We start from the raw sequence: 16,491 nt of genomic DNA on the forward strand, positions 1-16,491 counted from the left end.
CTCTTGTTTCAAAAATTTGTTTAATTTATTTTGCATATATTCCCCAACATTATGGAGATTGCAGAATTGCTTATCGTCTTTCCTAATACAATGAATGTCTGTATTGGCAGATGTTTCTCAAACCAAGTGAATGGAGGTGTTGCTGAACTATTTCCTCTGTGGAGCTCACTACAGAATCTTGTACTAACTTTAAGTGGTGTTTCCCTGAAACTCCCAAGCCAGTGTACCACTGAAGAATCACTAGCATAAACAAGATGAAAGTTTGCAAAATGGTGAACTACATCAGGAATAGTGTACAAAAGACAAAGTGCTAGTGAAGTTTAGTTTACATTTTAGGTTAAAATAATCTGTATATGTTTACAACAATTTTAAATCATCCCCATTCTTGTATCCATCATGTCCATGGTGCTTTTTGAATTAAAAATATATCATGTGGTGTGGCTCAAACTGAAGACTTTATTACCTCTTTCTTAAACTGATGTTCAGTCTATAGTAAGTCTTTGATTCTTTAGTCACTGTCCCTTTTCAAATGGAATATTCTGCTTCCCTATCAATTATTCCTTCTTTATTTCCCTCTGAAGGCCTCATATGAGAGTTTGTGTTTTGGCATCTCTGGAGTTCATGCCCCAGATATGTCAGTTTCAAATTTTGATGGAGATGAGCTGCTGACTAGTATATTCTGTGCATTTAAGTGAACAGCCAACATCCACTAAAATTAGATGGACAGTGAAATGATTGTCTTCAGAAAAAACTTCCACCTTAGAGTAGAAGGCTGTGTAATAATTTGAATTTCTTGCAAAACATGAGTCCATTACAACCATGTGAGGAAAAAAAAAATTGAAAATTCAAAGATGTAAGGAGCTGAAGTTCCATGTTGTTCAAAGTGTTACTTGTTATCTGCTAAGGGTCTTCCCTTTTTTAAAATTCTTGTGTTCCATTGTTGAATGGGGGGTGAACTTGCTAATAAGTAAAATAACTTCTTACTTCCCTGCTAAAACACTGCTTGCTTTTTTTCCAGATCAGTAATGAAATAGCTAACATAGGGAAGGGATATAAAATAATCAAAATCTGTTTTCTGTCATTAAGAAAGAGGTCTCAGAAGAGTATGCAACACAGCTTAAGCAAAATGCTTCTAGAAGGTTTTTTGTATTGAAATTAAAGTAAAAGAAATATGCAATGAAAATGGAAAGGTGAGAAAACACTTGAGTTAAACCATGTATATCTGTGATTTCAAGAGATCAAGATAAGAAAAGCACAAGAAAGAAGATAGCACAAATCATGAGAAAGGAAGTGCTTTATCTCAGCCTCAAGTCTGATGTGGAAGTTCCAGGGAAGGCAGGAACTCCAGCAGGGCAGAGGAGTGCTGCACCATATGAAAACCTGCAGTTATCTTACGTCATTCTAATGCATTGATTTTCCCCTCTCGCCCCACCCACCCATGTGCACAGACATTCCAGCTGTTCAGAAAACTTAAGTGCTTCGGAGCTCCAGCTTAGTGACTGTTAGAAGTACTGAGGTTTTTATATTATTCTGTGAACTCACATAGAAAACAACTGATCTACCCAGTTATGATTCCTGTCTTTTTTTCCAAGTGGTCTTGTGTGTACTTACCGACTGATGGAAGTGCTTTGGTGATGTTTTAGAAACAACTACAGCACTTTCAAAAAATGTGCAGCTGAATCTTGAGTGAAGAAGACGCGAACATCTTAAAAAGCAAATGCTGTTTTACTCAAAGTTTTATCAAGTATCTGTAGGAGTACGGTGACATGCAAGTTTGCTTAAAACCTTTCTGGTCTTTCTGGTAGCAACTGAAAAATTGGCAAACAGGTTGTGGTATTAAGGACTATCTCTTTTTTTTTAATCTGGTCTCTTGTTTTGATGTGTACATTACTTATCGCTTTGATTAGAATTTTTATATGCATTTCTTTGCCTACTTGTATTCTGGAAGCTAGCCATTCAGGAAGTCCTTGAATCATGAGGATTAGTGGAAACTGATCTTTCAGAGTTGCCTGTGTTCATTCCTTTTTCTCTGCTGTGAATCACTGTAGCATGACGAATGCTGAATCCTCCCACCCCCTGGATATTGTACAGTGATAACTTTGGGAAAAAATTAAAACAGAAGTGGCCAACAAAGCTGGCGGGGGGGACAGGGACACGGGGGGACAACAGGGGACGATGACATGGACAGGGATGGGACACAGATGGACATTTTCAAAAATATATTTCATTTTTAGATAGTCTGGAAGTTTGACTGAAAATGCCACATTCCTATTGAAGTGTTGTATACTTCACTGGTTAGACCTGATTCGAAACTGATGATTCTTAGTGTCTTTAATCGTGGAAGGTTAAGCTAGAGTCTAATAACAAGTATCAATTAAAACTGGACTATATATTTATTGATCTATTTTGCATCCTGGATCAAGTTAACTTAATACAACCCAAGATATGAATACTTTTAACAAACACCAGAATTGAAGACCAACACCCACAGTTCCAAGAGGACCTCTTGGGGCTGCTCAACGCATGAATTTGAAGGCAGCCTATGTAATTGTTATCAGCAGAGCTCAACCCTTTCATAGTTTTGCTTTTAAGATTACTAACTTGATTTTAATACACGTTACAGCAGTTCAAATCAAGCTACACTTAAAATGTAATCTTGCTTTGTGGGAATCATTGTATCATTTGTGCAATTAGCTTTCAAAAACAATCCTGGATGGTTTTCAACACATGTTGATAGCATCTTATGAATCAATGTTTCTTAAATTTTTGATCCTCAATGTATGAGATAGAAAGACAATCCTTGGCCAGTCAGCCATGTGAGAAATCCTATTTTTTCTTTAGATGTAACTTTACAGATTAGCCAACTAATGATGATATATTGTTCAAATTAAGTATTTAACATTCCAAAACATACTGATGTATTTGAATGCAGCTCACCATGTAATCTTCCTTGTTCCTCTTGGCTGATGCACAGTCAAAAGTTCCATTATATACTATTGAATCTGAAACCAGATTAATGTCTCAAACTTTTCTTTGTTAATAAGTTATATGATATTAGGGAGAAAAGTAGCTTTTTGAAATAATTAGTTATTAGATTGCAAACAACCACAAATAGTGCCCCTATCAAATTCTTCTGCTGGCTTCTCATCAGCATAAATGCATTATGGCATAAATGGTGTCATTAGACTGTTCATCCATTTTGTGTTAGGGGAGGAACAGAAACTAAGCTTAAAGACTAGAGTCTTAACCAGCAACTAACAGTAATGATAGCATGATAATTCTTCCCTAGCATGCCCACATTTACCAGACTGATTAGACTATCCTTATATGACCATTGGGATGGCTATAATGTATTTATCAGAGCATGCTTCAGGAGCAAATGGGATACCTTACTGACTCCCTTTAGTCATCGCTGTGTTCAGAGGCCGTGGTCCCTACAGCGAGAGCACACAGGAGCTGTAAACCTGTTTGCTCTTGTCACCACTACCACACGGCAGTGCTGGGACTATCCTGCTGGTCAACAGCAGTTGAGGACAGTAGCAGAGGAGCAGTGATGTGCAGAAACAAATGACTAAGGACTATTTTCCTTTGATTTCAGCTCATTTTTTATTATGTGTGGTCATTATTAGCATAGTGAACTAGTGTTAGTTTGTTTTAGTTCTCTTGGGTTTAGTCAGAAGCTTTCTATTTTGTATTGAATTCTTCAGGTTATATAGGTCTTTGTTTAGAGCAAAACATAATTCAATTTAGCTGGCAGTAAAACAAAGAGAAATGGAGGTGAAAAGAGCTTGTAAACGTTTTTTCCCCTGATGTTACTAGTCTCTAAGGAAGCAGATCAGTTTTCGGAAAACAGTTCAAAAAGATGATCTTGGAAACTCTGAGATAGTGTAACCATGGATGTCAAATAACAGTAGTCATTTGGTTTCTGTCCATTTTTGAGGTAGGTTTTTATACTTGACTCTTGCTTATGGTAAATCAGACCCTGCATTTACATGAATTTATAAGGGTAGCTACTGTTTTAAAGATAGTGAGAGACGGTGAAGTTGCACATCTCAACTGTTAAACCTCTGAGATTACAGCATTCGTGAAGCCTTACAAGGTGAGTTTTAAGGTCCTGCCATCTAATCCAGTTGCTTCCAAATGGTTTGAAGCTTGAGGTTAGCAGACTTGTGTGAGGTGGGAGTGTTCTGCTGTGCGACAGCATTGCCTACTAAACGCATCTGTTATTCCACCTTCTTTTTCTGCCTCCATTACCGTTTATGTTGCCAACACAGGTGCTTATTTGGGGGAGTAAGAAGTTTTATTTGATTTCCCCAATGACTAGAAATCATCTGCACCTCTGTGAAATGGTGTGCTTTGCTCAGTAACGAAGAGGCAGCTCCTCAGAAAGCCACAGAGCGGGCGGTTTTCCTCCACACTGAACCGTTTTCTTCCTGAATTTCATGTTGCAGTTTACAGGAGGCCTTGTGGAAGGCACTGCATCAGCACAGCTGTCGGGAGTTTGCTGGCCCAGCCGGCACAGGAGGTAGCTGGAGTCGCGGTGCCAATTCAGGACTGGATTGTTTCATCCCTTTGGAAGTTATTTTTTCGTTTTCCTGCCCGTTTTCCCGTGCTCCAAACCAACACTGCTGCACCGGCGTATTCAAGCAGGTGCTCTTCAACTTTGCTTTCAAAAACGCAGCGCTTCCAGAGGAACCTACGCTCCTTTCGCCTCGCCTCGCCCCGCACCCACCGGCGCCAGGCGCCCCCGCCCCGCCAGCACAGCGGCGCTGCTCAGCCCCGTACCCACCGCGGGGAAAGGCGGCGGGAAGGGCCAACCCCTCCGTCGCCCGGCCCGCACCGTGTCCTCGCACGCCTTTAGCGGGGGCTGCCCCCCCCCCGCCCCGCCAGCCGCCAGCCCCGCGCTCCCGGCCCGGTGCGGATGGGGGCGGGCCGCAGCGCCCCGCCCCGCCCGGCGTCACGTGCGCGGCGTCACGTGCTGCGTGCAGATGGCGGCGGCGGCGGCGCCGGTCGGCGGGAGGCGGCGGCCCTGAGGGGGCAGGCGGGCGCCCCCGGCCCGGCTCGCCATGGAGGTGTACATCCCCTCCTTCCGCTATGAGGAGAGCGAGCTGGAGCGGGGCTACACGGTGAGAGGCGGCGGGGCGGGAGGCCCTCGCGCCTCGGGGAGCCGGTGTGGCGGCGGCGGCAGCGGCGGCGGGGGCCAGGCCTGAGGGGCCGGCGGGGCGGGGCGGGGCCGCCCTGGTGTGCCGTGCCCTGCCCGGGCGCGGCGCGGCCTCGGCCTGGCGGCGTCCCTCTCCCACGGAGCTGCTCGCTGTGGAGCGGTGGCGACGGCGGCTGGCACAGCGCAGCCAGCGGGTGGGGAGAGGTGGCGCGGCCTCGGCGCCGCGGAGAGGCCCCTGTGGACGCTGGGCCCTGGTCCGGGCTCCCCAGTTTCGATCGAGGCCAGCGCAGGGCCAAACCAGATGAAGGAGCTGGAGCATTTCTTGCATGAGGAAAGGCTGGGAGACCTGAGACTATTCAGCCTGGAGACGAGAAGCTCGAGGGATCTCATCATGGCATACAAATAATCTGAGTGGAGGGAATCGGGAAGAGGGAGCCACGGTCTTCTTGTTTGGTACCCAGTAACAGGACAAGTGGTGATAGGCACATGTCAAAGTACAGGGAATACCATTTAAACATAAAACTGATTTGTTGCCACAAGAGTGGTCAAGCAGTGGCACAGGGCGCCCACAGACAGGACTGTGAAGTCTCCGTGCTCGGAGGTTCTCAAAACCTGACTGGACACGGTCCTGGCCAGCCTGCTCTAGCTGGCCCTGCCTGAGCAGAGGTGTTAGTCTACGCAATTTTCAACCTCAACTTTTTCAACCTCAGATGTTTTTTTCATCCCATGGAGCTGTTGGGCTCTAACACATTTCCACATGATGCAGGGTAGAGACAGGCAATGCTCTCGACCAAAGCCCAAGGCATTTACTGAAGGTGGATATTCAAAGCTAATTTTTCTATTAAATCGGTAGTTCTGAGCTGTTGAGAAATACCAGGAAAAATCTAATCCTGTAGAGTTGCCAGAAGATTAATCCGTATAGGCACAGTTACGTGAAGCAAGTGCGTCTACCTGATGCTAATGCTGTGTATTCATTGGTCCTCAGTGCTGGCAAGCATTTAGAAGCCTTGCCGCTTCAGATGCCTTAATGTGGCAGTGTAACTGCATTAATATTTCTGCCTCTCAGTTGAACTTCAGTGCAGGTGGTTCCCTACAACATGTCTGCATGATTTTGGGGAATGAAACTGGCTTTAAAACATTCCAGTTGAGTGTGGTTACAATAGCACAGACTGATCCCAGCATGTCTCAGTTGAGCAGGTTAGTTGATGTGACACGAGTGATTTCTAAGATGTGCATATCACACAAATAGGATTTTTCATAGCTATATGTTTTTAGAATCTGTTTTAGTGTGTTATTTCTTCAATAGTAATTCTGTCACTGAGTCCTGCTATCTAGAGGATGTTTTGTTAAACTGTATAAGCTTCAATGAAATCAGAAATGAAACTGTCTCTTTAGAAGTCTTTTAAGCAAATGATCTTGAAAGTGAAGATGTTTGATTATTACAACAGTGTTTCTCTCAGGTCACTGGTAATGAGTCAGACTCATGGATCTGAAACTTACTGTAGCTCAGTATAGTTTGATTGTTGTTCCTCATGATTACTTTTCCTCTTCAATCAGGTGAGGGTAGTTTCCCATGCAAAAATTACTAGGCTTTACACTATAAGATGAGTCAGTTCAAGGATTTCCCTGACCATGAAATTGTACTAGAAGGCATAGCTAAAGTTCCTCTGGGTCAGCAGGCATGCTTGTGAGAGAGGATATGGAAGTCTGTTCTGATAATAATAGTGTGTATTTCCTTTATGTTTTAAAGAGCTTATGGAATATGCATGAGCAAGGCTTATTCTAGCGTAACTGTCAATTTGTTACATTGCTAAATAATTTGCATAAGTATTGTTTCAAGCACAGAAATTCATGGCCGCTGCAGATGAGTACGCTGTAAGCCCTCCCTCCAGCAAAACTGAGGTTAATGAGAGCTTACCATTACTCTGTACTAGCTAGGAAAATGTTGTATAGGCAGAGGTATTTACCCAAGAAAAAACAGTAACATAGGAAATATTTTGCATTGAGCAAAAAGGTGATTTCACTTGGACGGTTGGAGCTTGTGAATGTTTCTGTGTCCAGACCACATCAGCTCTCATTCTTTTGAACATAATTATGTGGGGGTTAACAGTCCGAAGCTGTGGGTTTGGTAGATAATGCTATAAAATATGGGGATTGCAGGGTGTTGAAGTCTTTGTGATTAAGTGGATGTTTCACCCGTTCTGTGCTACCTGAATCTGATGAATTAGAAAAGTTGAGATAAGTGGAGGAAGTGACACTGTGAAGTATTGAATCTCTTTGAAATGTAACCTTCAAATTAAAGGGGATGGCTGCAGTCCTGGACTAGTGCAGTATATCTGAGTGAAGTATGGTTTTTTTCTATGAAATTATATATGTAATTCAGTTCTAGTTATTTTGCATCATCAGGCTTATGTATAGTATTAACATTTAAAACAGTATGGTGATAAAGGTCAAAGAAAATGTACCCCCAGCCCGATGAACATGACTGCTAAAGTCGTAAGAATGGGCAGGGAGAAGGCTGAGGTACTTAACATTTTTGCTTCAGTCTTCACTGGCAACCTGTCTTCCTACACATCCTGAGTGGATGTGCTACAAGACAGGGACTTGGGGAGCAAAGTCACTCTCACTGTAAGAGAAGATCAGGTTTGTGACCACCTGAGGAACTTGAATATACCTAAGTCTGTGGGACCAGATGAGATGCATACCAAAGTCATAAGGGAATTGGTTGATGTAGTTGCCAAGCCATTCTCCGTGGTATTTGAAAAGTCACAGTAATCAGATAAAGACCTTGGTGACTGGAAAAAGGGAAACACTGCACCCTTTTTTTAAACAGGGTAGAAAGGAAGACCCTGGGAGCTACTGACTTGTCAACCTCACCTATATGCCTGGGAAGATCATGGAACAGATCCTCCTAGAAGCTGGAGATGATTTGAGACAGCCAGCATGGCTTCAGCAAGAGCAAGTCTTGCCTGTCCAGCATAGTGGCCTTCTGTGATGGAGGGACTACATCAGTGGGCAAGGGAAGAGCTACAGATGTCATCTATCTGGACTTCTGTAAGGCCTTTGACACTGTCTCCCACGAGGTCTTTCTGTGTAATTTGGAGAGAGATGGATTTGATGGGTGGACTGGTGGGTGAAGAATTGGTTGGATAGTCGCAACCAGAGGGTAGTAGTCAATATCACTGGTTTGCATTTGGACATTGAGCTGAGTGGTGTCCCCCAGGGGTCCATGCTAGGACCAGTGTTGCTTGATATCTTCATCAATGACATACAGCGGGATCAAGTGCACCCCCAGCAAGTTTGCAGACAACACCAAGCTGAGTGGTGCAGTTGACATACCTGAGGGAAGGCATGCCATCCAGAGGGACCTGGACAGACAGGCTTGAGAAGTGTGCCCATGTGAACCTCATGAGGTTCAACAAGGCCCACATGCAAGGTCATGCACCTGGGTTGGGACAATCCCTGGTATCACTACATGCTGTGGGATTGAGAGCTGCCCTGCAGAGAAGGACCTGGGGGTACTGGTGGATGAAAAGCTGAACATGACCTGGCAATGTGTTCTAGCAACCCAGAAAGGCAACTGTATTTGGGTCTGAGCTGCATCAAAAGAAGCGTGGTCAGCAGTAGGGCGAGGCAGTTCTCCCCCTCTACTCTGCTCTCATACTCTGATGTACTGCATCCAGCTCTGGGGCCCCCAGTGCAAGAAAGATGTAGACCTGTTGGAGCACGTCGAGAGGAGGGCCACTAAAATGATCAGAGGGCTGGAATACCTCTCCTAAAAGGAAAGGCTGAGAGAATTGGGGTTGTTCAGCCTGGAGAAGGCTCCAGAGAGACCTTATCATGACCTTTCAGTACTTAAAGGGGGCTTGTAAGAAAGGTGGGGACAGACTTTTTAGTAGGGCCTGTAGCAATAGGGCAAGGGACAATGGTTTTAAACGAAAAGAGTGTCGATTCAGAGTACTTATAAGGAAGAAATTTTTTACAGTGAGGGTGGTGAAACACTAAAACAGGTTGCCCAGTAGTGTTGTAGAACCTCATCCCTGGAAGCATTCAAGGTCAGGTTGGATGGGGCTCTGAGCAACCTGACCTAGTGAAAGATGTCCCTGCTCATTGCAGGGCAGGAGTGGTTGAGAAATATGGTGATGATAGTCATAGTTTCTTTGTTAGGAACAGTGACAGTGGTGACTTCCTGCATGAAATGAGAGACTGGAAGATGACTCCTTCGTCTGCATGGCTTCCAAAACACACTTTCCTGACCTTTCTGGGTTTCTGGTTCCCTATCTTTCGCAGAACAGAATCCAGTTCCTCTTGGATTCAGCCTGGCACTGTGTATTCTCGGTGTGTGGAAAGACATAAAAGAAGTGTTTGTCCTTTAAGGAAGCTCATTACCAACTTACTGGTTTGTTTTCAGCTTGCTTTCCCTGAAACATATTGTTTCAGATGATTTTCTTTTTCTCCTTGATACAGCTAGACAGCACTGGGAAAGTGGAATGAGCAGAGACCCATCGACCACTGGTTAGCTGTAGAAACAGAATGCAGTTCTAGGGAGAGGGTAGAAGTCAGAGAAACTGGAAACTTCTCCCTAGCTTTAAAGGGAAAACTACGGAGAAATTAAAAAATAGAAAGGGTGGGGTCTTGACCGGTGAAAGATTGGGTTAGGAAAAGAAAAGATTAGAAAGAAAAATGAGGGAAAAGTCTATTATGCAACACTTGAGGTAGGGCCCTGTCAACAAAGTAAATGGGAAACATGCTCCTTTCAGTCTTTTTCAGGAGCTCAGCTTTACTAAAGCACTATTCCTCTGACATAAAACCTTGAAAGCCTTTTTTTCCACACTATACTCCCCTCAAAAAAAAAAAAAAAAAACACCAAAAGAACAGAGTAAACTTGCTCTTGTTCCAGTTCTTTTTGGGGTATAGATAAAATGATGAAACACAGGATAAGGAAAATGTCTGTTTTCCTTGTGGACAATTAGATTTCATTGTCAGTTTAAATTGATGATACTAGCTTCCAAACTATTGAGCCCGTGTTAATAAATGCAACAGTTGTTCATAATTTGGCAGTGAATGACCTTTAAATGTAGACGCTTACTAAGGGTGTCCCTAGGGAACAATTCAACTTCAAAATGACACCCATGTGTTCTTGTTATCATTTAAATATGCTCCCTTTGTCAATAACAGAATAATAAATACTAGTTAGATTTCTAATGTTGATTCGGATGCTAGGAAACTTACTGAATAAATTAGTGTACATTTGATTTATATTGACCAAAAATATTATACAGTGGTATATTGCAGGTCAAGGTGACATACATTTAAATGTGTTGTAGAGCAGAGGGCATACTTGACTGACATATGTGCTTACTGTGTTTTTAATTAGCACTTCCAATACTACTTCCCAAATTGCTCCTGGAGTTGCAAATGTTGTGGAAGTAAGATATGACATGTAAGATCCTAAAATAAAAGTCCATAGACTTGACTTCTGTAGAAGAAGCAGTTTAATTACTAGGCTATACTCTTGTTTATAGTAGTATAAAACTACAAGGACTTACAGTTTGGCATAGCTTAGGTATTTCGACTTTCTTTACTGTAACTGACTACTTGATATGCAGTGGGGACTTAAAGAGTATAAAGTATGACATAGTAAATTTTGCAGTGCACATGAAGGCACTTAAGGCAGAAACTTGAAAAAGGTAAAACTAAAGTGAAAAACATGACTGAATGTGTGCATAATCAGTTAAGCTGCTGCCTTTTTTGTGGGTTTAATCTGCTTCAAGGTGTAGACAGATTAGACCGAGACATACAGCTCTGGCGATCTCTAATTGTGCAATTGCTCAACCCCCCCGATTCAGAGTCATGAAATCCTCATGGAAAGGGCCGTCTAAGATTTCTTTGAGCAAGAAATCACTTCTGCTGTATGCCTGAGGGGATGTCAGCAGTAGGATAAAGAAGCAGCAGCATGATTGCCCATATGAATGTACCATCTGAAAGACCAAAAGTTGATACATTCTGTCAGTAAACCGTAACTGCAAAACATCTATTACCCAATTCTCTCCCAAGATCTACTGATTTGTGGTTTTGAAGAGGAAGTTACATTTTCAGAAAGATAGGGGGTAGCAGAGCATTCAGTCATGCATCACAATAAAGATATATTTGAATTCCATTGAATCTTTGAGAGGTAACATGGTAAAACTTTGTTAGTAATACAATGCTACCAATAGAATTAGTTCATCAGAGGATTCACGCTTAACAGCTCCTGCTGGTGTTTTCTGTCTGTATAGCATCAAGTCATGATACTTGTAAAATCTTGTCAACAGAGATAATGCTAAGCGTATGCACATTCTTTACTTCCCAGGAGTGCGAACACTCCAGGCTTTGAAACACAACATGAGGGAAGATGTAATAGATCTCTCCCTTTTTTTATTACTGTAATACACATTTTAATTGGTCTTTAAAGTTTTTAATGCCTGATGTAATTCATTCCAGGTTTAATTGATAATTAGTCATCATTGTCATGGCATTTATGAATTTATCTTGGAATTTCAGTATATGATACCATTTTTGTATTAGGTGACTTGTAAGTCCTGAAGATGTTTTTCATCTACAGCAGTGACTAGGTTGTTAAATTAATTAAGTTAGTATGGCAAGAGCAGGTTTAGAAAGCTGTCTTTTTAATAATATACATTTATTTTTAGAATAACTGGAAACTTTAAATGACAATTCTTCAGCCAATTACAATCCAAAATTTTCCGTTGGAACATCAGATATCCACCTACTTATAGATTTTAATTTTTGCAATCTTTGTGAAGAATGTTGTCTGTGCTGCTACTGTACATGAACACATTTTCTTGGCCTTAGTTCACTCTCTTTTTTTATGTTCTTTTGTGAATTTTTTTATATCGAGGAATTTAAATGATTGCTTGTATGGAGACTGAATATGTGTAAGTCTTAGAGGTTCTTGTAATGATTATCTTTGGATTCACAAGAAATAGGAAAGAAATCAATGGTACTTTATACTGCAGCTTAGTGACCTAATTGTGTTTTGTACTCAATAGGCCACTGAGGGCAAAGTTTACTCAGTGTTGACTCCAGCCCTGACAAGGTGGAGTAGGGTCTTCCTGGCACCCTGGCAGTGAGGAGAACATTGAGAAGACAGGCTTGTGTGGTAGAATTTCAGCACTAGGTTTGGATACAGTGGAAGTACTTAACATTAAGTATGCACCGTGGAAGTGTGCTAATGGAGGCTTTCCAGCTAGCATATTTTGAATACTCTTATTGTAAGCAACCATTATTTCTCCTGTTTACAAGAATTACGTGAGGACTTGTATCAACTTTTTCTTTTCAGTGTTCTGTAAGTCTGAACTTTCTGTGGCTTGGGGAAGGCTTAAATAGCATTTTGAGAGCATTCTGGGAGGGGATTTTGATGATAAAGCAGAAGTGACATCATTCCCTTTGAAAGTGGCATTGTATTTTTGTTGGGAAGCGAAAGAAGAAGTGTACTCTCTTTCTGGGAACAGTCTTCCCCCCCCCCCTTCTCCTTACTAGTTCAACCTATATATCATGTTATAAACATTTCGCATTTCATAATCCAATAAATACTTAAATACTGTGTGGTTGTTGAGTTTCTGTAAAAAATAAAAGTGTTTGGGTCGTAACAGTAATGCTTAGATAGTTTTAGGCATCAAAGTAAGATGGGACAGAAAGAGCATACCGTGAGAAAGGAGCACCACCTCCATTCTAGGTTCTAAACAAAATATGTTTCCTCCCATTCCTCATCTGTCGGTGCAGTGAGAGCTCCACCTCCTGTTCAAAACAACCTTCAGTTCTAAAAACATAAATGCTTTTTGGTGTTGGAGCTGCCACCAGTGTTAGTTACAGTAAGTAATTTAGAAGAAATGACAGCCGAACCTCGACTGCATCTTGCATGTAGTATATTAATCATTTGTACATCACAGTGTTTGTGGATCCCAGTTAAGACCAGGGCCTCTGGTTGACAGTTGTTGAATTGTGTATATGGTGCACAAGGGTTTCAAAAATCACTCTTGAATGAGGCTGCCTACATTTGATAGAAATTGTTTGTCTGGTGAGGTGCTGTGAAAAGTAATGTCAATCCAAAACCGTATTATTATTGTTTGACTACTTAATTCTTTAATATCGTGAAAACGGTATAAAACTTCTGTGAAAGACTGTTCTCCACTAGTCTGCATTGAAAACTGTGAGATAAGAATAACCCCTCTTCATTATTTTATTTTTTATATTCCTTGTCTCTCCTGTAATTGATTTACTTTTTAAAAATGGATTCTCTTTTTATGCCAGGGCATGAAGGTATTCATGTGCTGCAGTACCTCCAAATTGGAAAATAATGAAATCCATAGTTCTCCTATCATCTTTTACATAAGGACAAACAAAGAATCTTGATTATGTGGTGAAACAATCAATTGTTCAGCAGCAAGTTTGTATTGATTACAACGAAGTGCTTTTATGAAAAGTGACCATATGTACTTCAGCTAACTGCCTTTACTTCTGGTCTTACACAGGAGACTGTTTCTTTGCATATAGATTCTTTTCTTTGCTCTTTACCTAGTAGTCGGGCTGTTTCCAGGAATAGGCCTTCCTGGTTATGCATCTTCCTTGCAGTCAAGCTGTGATGGTAATTGCAATCTAACTTCCTTGGTTTTTTGAGATGTGGAAACATGGGGAATGTGTCTCCAGTTTAATCATAAATTAATGGACTAACGGATTTATAATAGTGTCAGGGAATGTTATAAAAATACTTACTTTGCTTGAGGGATGTGAACAAAGTGATACTCAGGAAAAAAATGCAAACCAAATTAGAATGGAATGCTATGCCATCATAGAATCAAAAAATATATTAGCCTATTGTTTTTCTGATTTCTTTGGAATTCCACAAAAAATTATGTATCGTGATGATATATGCTACATGAAACTTCAAATCACTCCATTCTTAAAAGCAAGTTAAAGAACATTTAAAAGCTAGGTTTTAATTAAAGATCCATTCTTCCTTTAAAAGCAAAAGACCTAGCTTCTGTGTGTTACATTGTAGTGAGGGAGCATAAAAAGTCAAAATTTTGATAACATCTATTTTTGGTATTGAACAGGAAATGTCAGAGACCTTTCCTTTTGCTGAGTGCTCAGAATGTGGATGTGTGGTTGGTGGGAGTGCAATCTTCGCAGTATTTCCTTTGCATGATTTAAAACTTCCTGTTTGACACAGATTACAAAGCTCAAGCAGATTTTGAGGCATGGCTGAGTATGTGGGTTTTTTTTTTTTAGTTTCCTTTCCATATTTGTCCTCTATATCAAAATCTGTTCCTGTGGGTGGTTTAAGTTTTTCCTTCCCTTGGCAGAAATGTATTGATGTCAGACTTCCAAGTTTGCCATAAATTCTTAGTACCAGTTGGGAAGAGGGAAAGAATATTTTTAGATGTGTTTTAAAAAACTTGGTAAAAATTTGTTAGGAGTGTTATTGAAGATAGTAATTGTCTTCTCTCAGACAATCTTTATGTTGGCCTGAATTAGAGAGAAAGTAGGAGAATATACTTTTTAAGTTCAGCTCCTGCAGCTAAGAAGTTCTTTTGATATTTTCTCTACCTTTTTGGTGCCTACTTGCTACTATAATATATCAGGAAAGTAAATGTAAGGAGAATACATTAATGGGACTCAGAAATAGTTTTAAGGTTCTTGGTAGAATAATTTTTTCTGTACATGCATTTAGTCTTCATGTTTGAATTTTTCCTTTACTACTACTAGATTGTTTGTATTTAATTGCAGCTTTAAAAAATCTCTAAGCATAGTTTTAAGGCTGAAAAAAACTGGTACCATCTGGTTTGTAGTATGGAAATCTAAATTAAAAGCCTGATTTTTGCCTAGACCATGGGAGAAACACAGGAAATTCTTAGGAAAGAAGAAATTGTTTGGTAAACTAAGAAAAGATGACCAGAAGTTCATTCCTTAAAACGTGAAAGCCACTTTTTTCTTTTTTTTTTCCTTTTGTTCTTTTTTTTTTTCTCCTAAATTAACTTTCTGAACAGCCTAGGTCTTTTAAATAATACATTTTGTGAACTGATACAGAAAATGCATTTACTTTAGTTTTGAAGTGTAGTTGGTGTCTGGGAAAGAATTGGCAACATGCTGCACATTCAAAGCTATTTTTTGCTACTCACCAACTAAATTGTCAAAAATTGTTGATTTGAAAGGGGGTAAAAACCTGCTTAAAGTAATCACAGATACAACTGTTATCTGTTACAGGCTGAGAACTTAATGCCCCATTTCTCAAATGAGTTTTTACAATAACGAGATAGCTGTATCACACTCTTAAGTGAAAAGCTCATGAACTTGCCTGCATGGTTATTTCCAACCTCTACTCTTCTAACAAGCTCGCAAAGTTGTTGTTGCTTATAAAAGTGGAAATGGACCTGATAAAAATGTTTAGTCTGCAGAGCTGTGTTTTATTTATCATATCACAAAAGAACAATGTTTTGTTGCATCACGGTCAAAATAGAAGCGACCTTGCTTGTTCATGAGTGTTCAAAGCCTAGAGATAAGAGGCAAAATAATAGAGTACAATAGAAAGAGTGTAGTGTAATTATTTGTGGCTTGTCAAGTGAAGCCCTCTCAGGCCCCAAGTGATTCAAATCTGGGAACTCTGCACAATTCTGTACACTAACCGTAGCCAGCATCAGAGAAATCTCACCCAGCTTCTCCGACAGTACTGAAATTGCATCAGTTTGTCATGCACTGAGCATGCCAGCTTCACACAATATCATTTGCTTGCAAATGGGCCTGGCCCCAACACCCTGAGACACATTCTTTGGTATCTGACTCTTGGCCTGTGATTTGTCATGTCTCTAGTGCTATCGGCGTAAAGTAATTTTAATAGATTCTGATGGTTTGCTTGTGGAAGGTAAAGAATGCACTACAGATTGTGTCAGGTAGCTTTCTATGGCATGTAGCATGGCAGAGGCCCTCATGATGGTGATAGCCAAAGAGTATGGAGAAATAAGAACCCTATTTTGAGTGGTATTTAATGCTCCCCTTCTCAACACCCTGCTGTGGACATCCTTGCTAACTCAGCAGGTTCAAGAACTTAGCTGAACAAAGCAGTGTTATTTGCACTTAAGAATTGTTTACAGATCGAACATGCAGCCAAAAATCAGTGGCTTTATTTCTACCTATTCAAAAAGAAAAGTGTGTAAGATGTGTAAAAGTGTTAATTAATTTCTAGGGACAAAACCATATATATTTTTTGCTTGGTGTTTAACTGTGTATTAATTGTATGGAGCTTTAGTACTCTAAATAAAATCACTGGATGT

At 40.8% G+C, this 16,491-nt stretch overlaps 1 protein-coding gene across 3 annotated transcripts in view; it reads left to right on the top strand.

Moving 5' to 3' along the window:
* Positions 1–4,957: 4,957 nt before the first annotated feature.
* Positions 4,958–16,491, top strand: part of SNX24 (sorting nexin 24) — a 92,047-nt gene continuing 80,513 nt past the window's right edge. Inside the window, exons 1-2 of one of the 3 annotated variants that reach the window (XM_055790489.1) lie at positions 4,994–5,126; positions 7,995–8,215. In XM_055790489.1, coding sequence (XP_055646464.1) covers positions 8,156–8,215 — 60 coding nt within the window. In that variant the 5' untranslated portion in view covers positions 4,994–5,126; positions 7,995–8,155. Of the gene's footprint in view, positions 5,127–7,994; positions 8,216–16,491 lie in introns of all 3 variants that reach the window. The other 2 variants (XM_055790490.1, XM_055790488.1) reach the window with 2 other exon arrangements.

The sequence above is a fragment of the Falco peregrinus genome, chromosome Z (genome assembly GCF_023634155.1).
Source record: "Falco peregrinus isolate bFalPer1 chromosome Z, bFalPer1.pri, whole genome shotgun sequence".
NCBI lineage: Eukaryota > Metazoa > Chordata > Aves > Falconiformes > Falconidae > Falco > Falco peregrinus.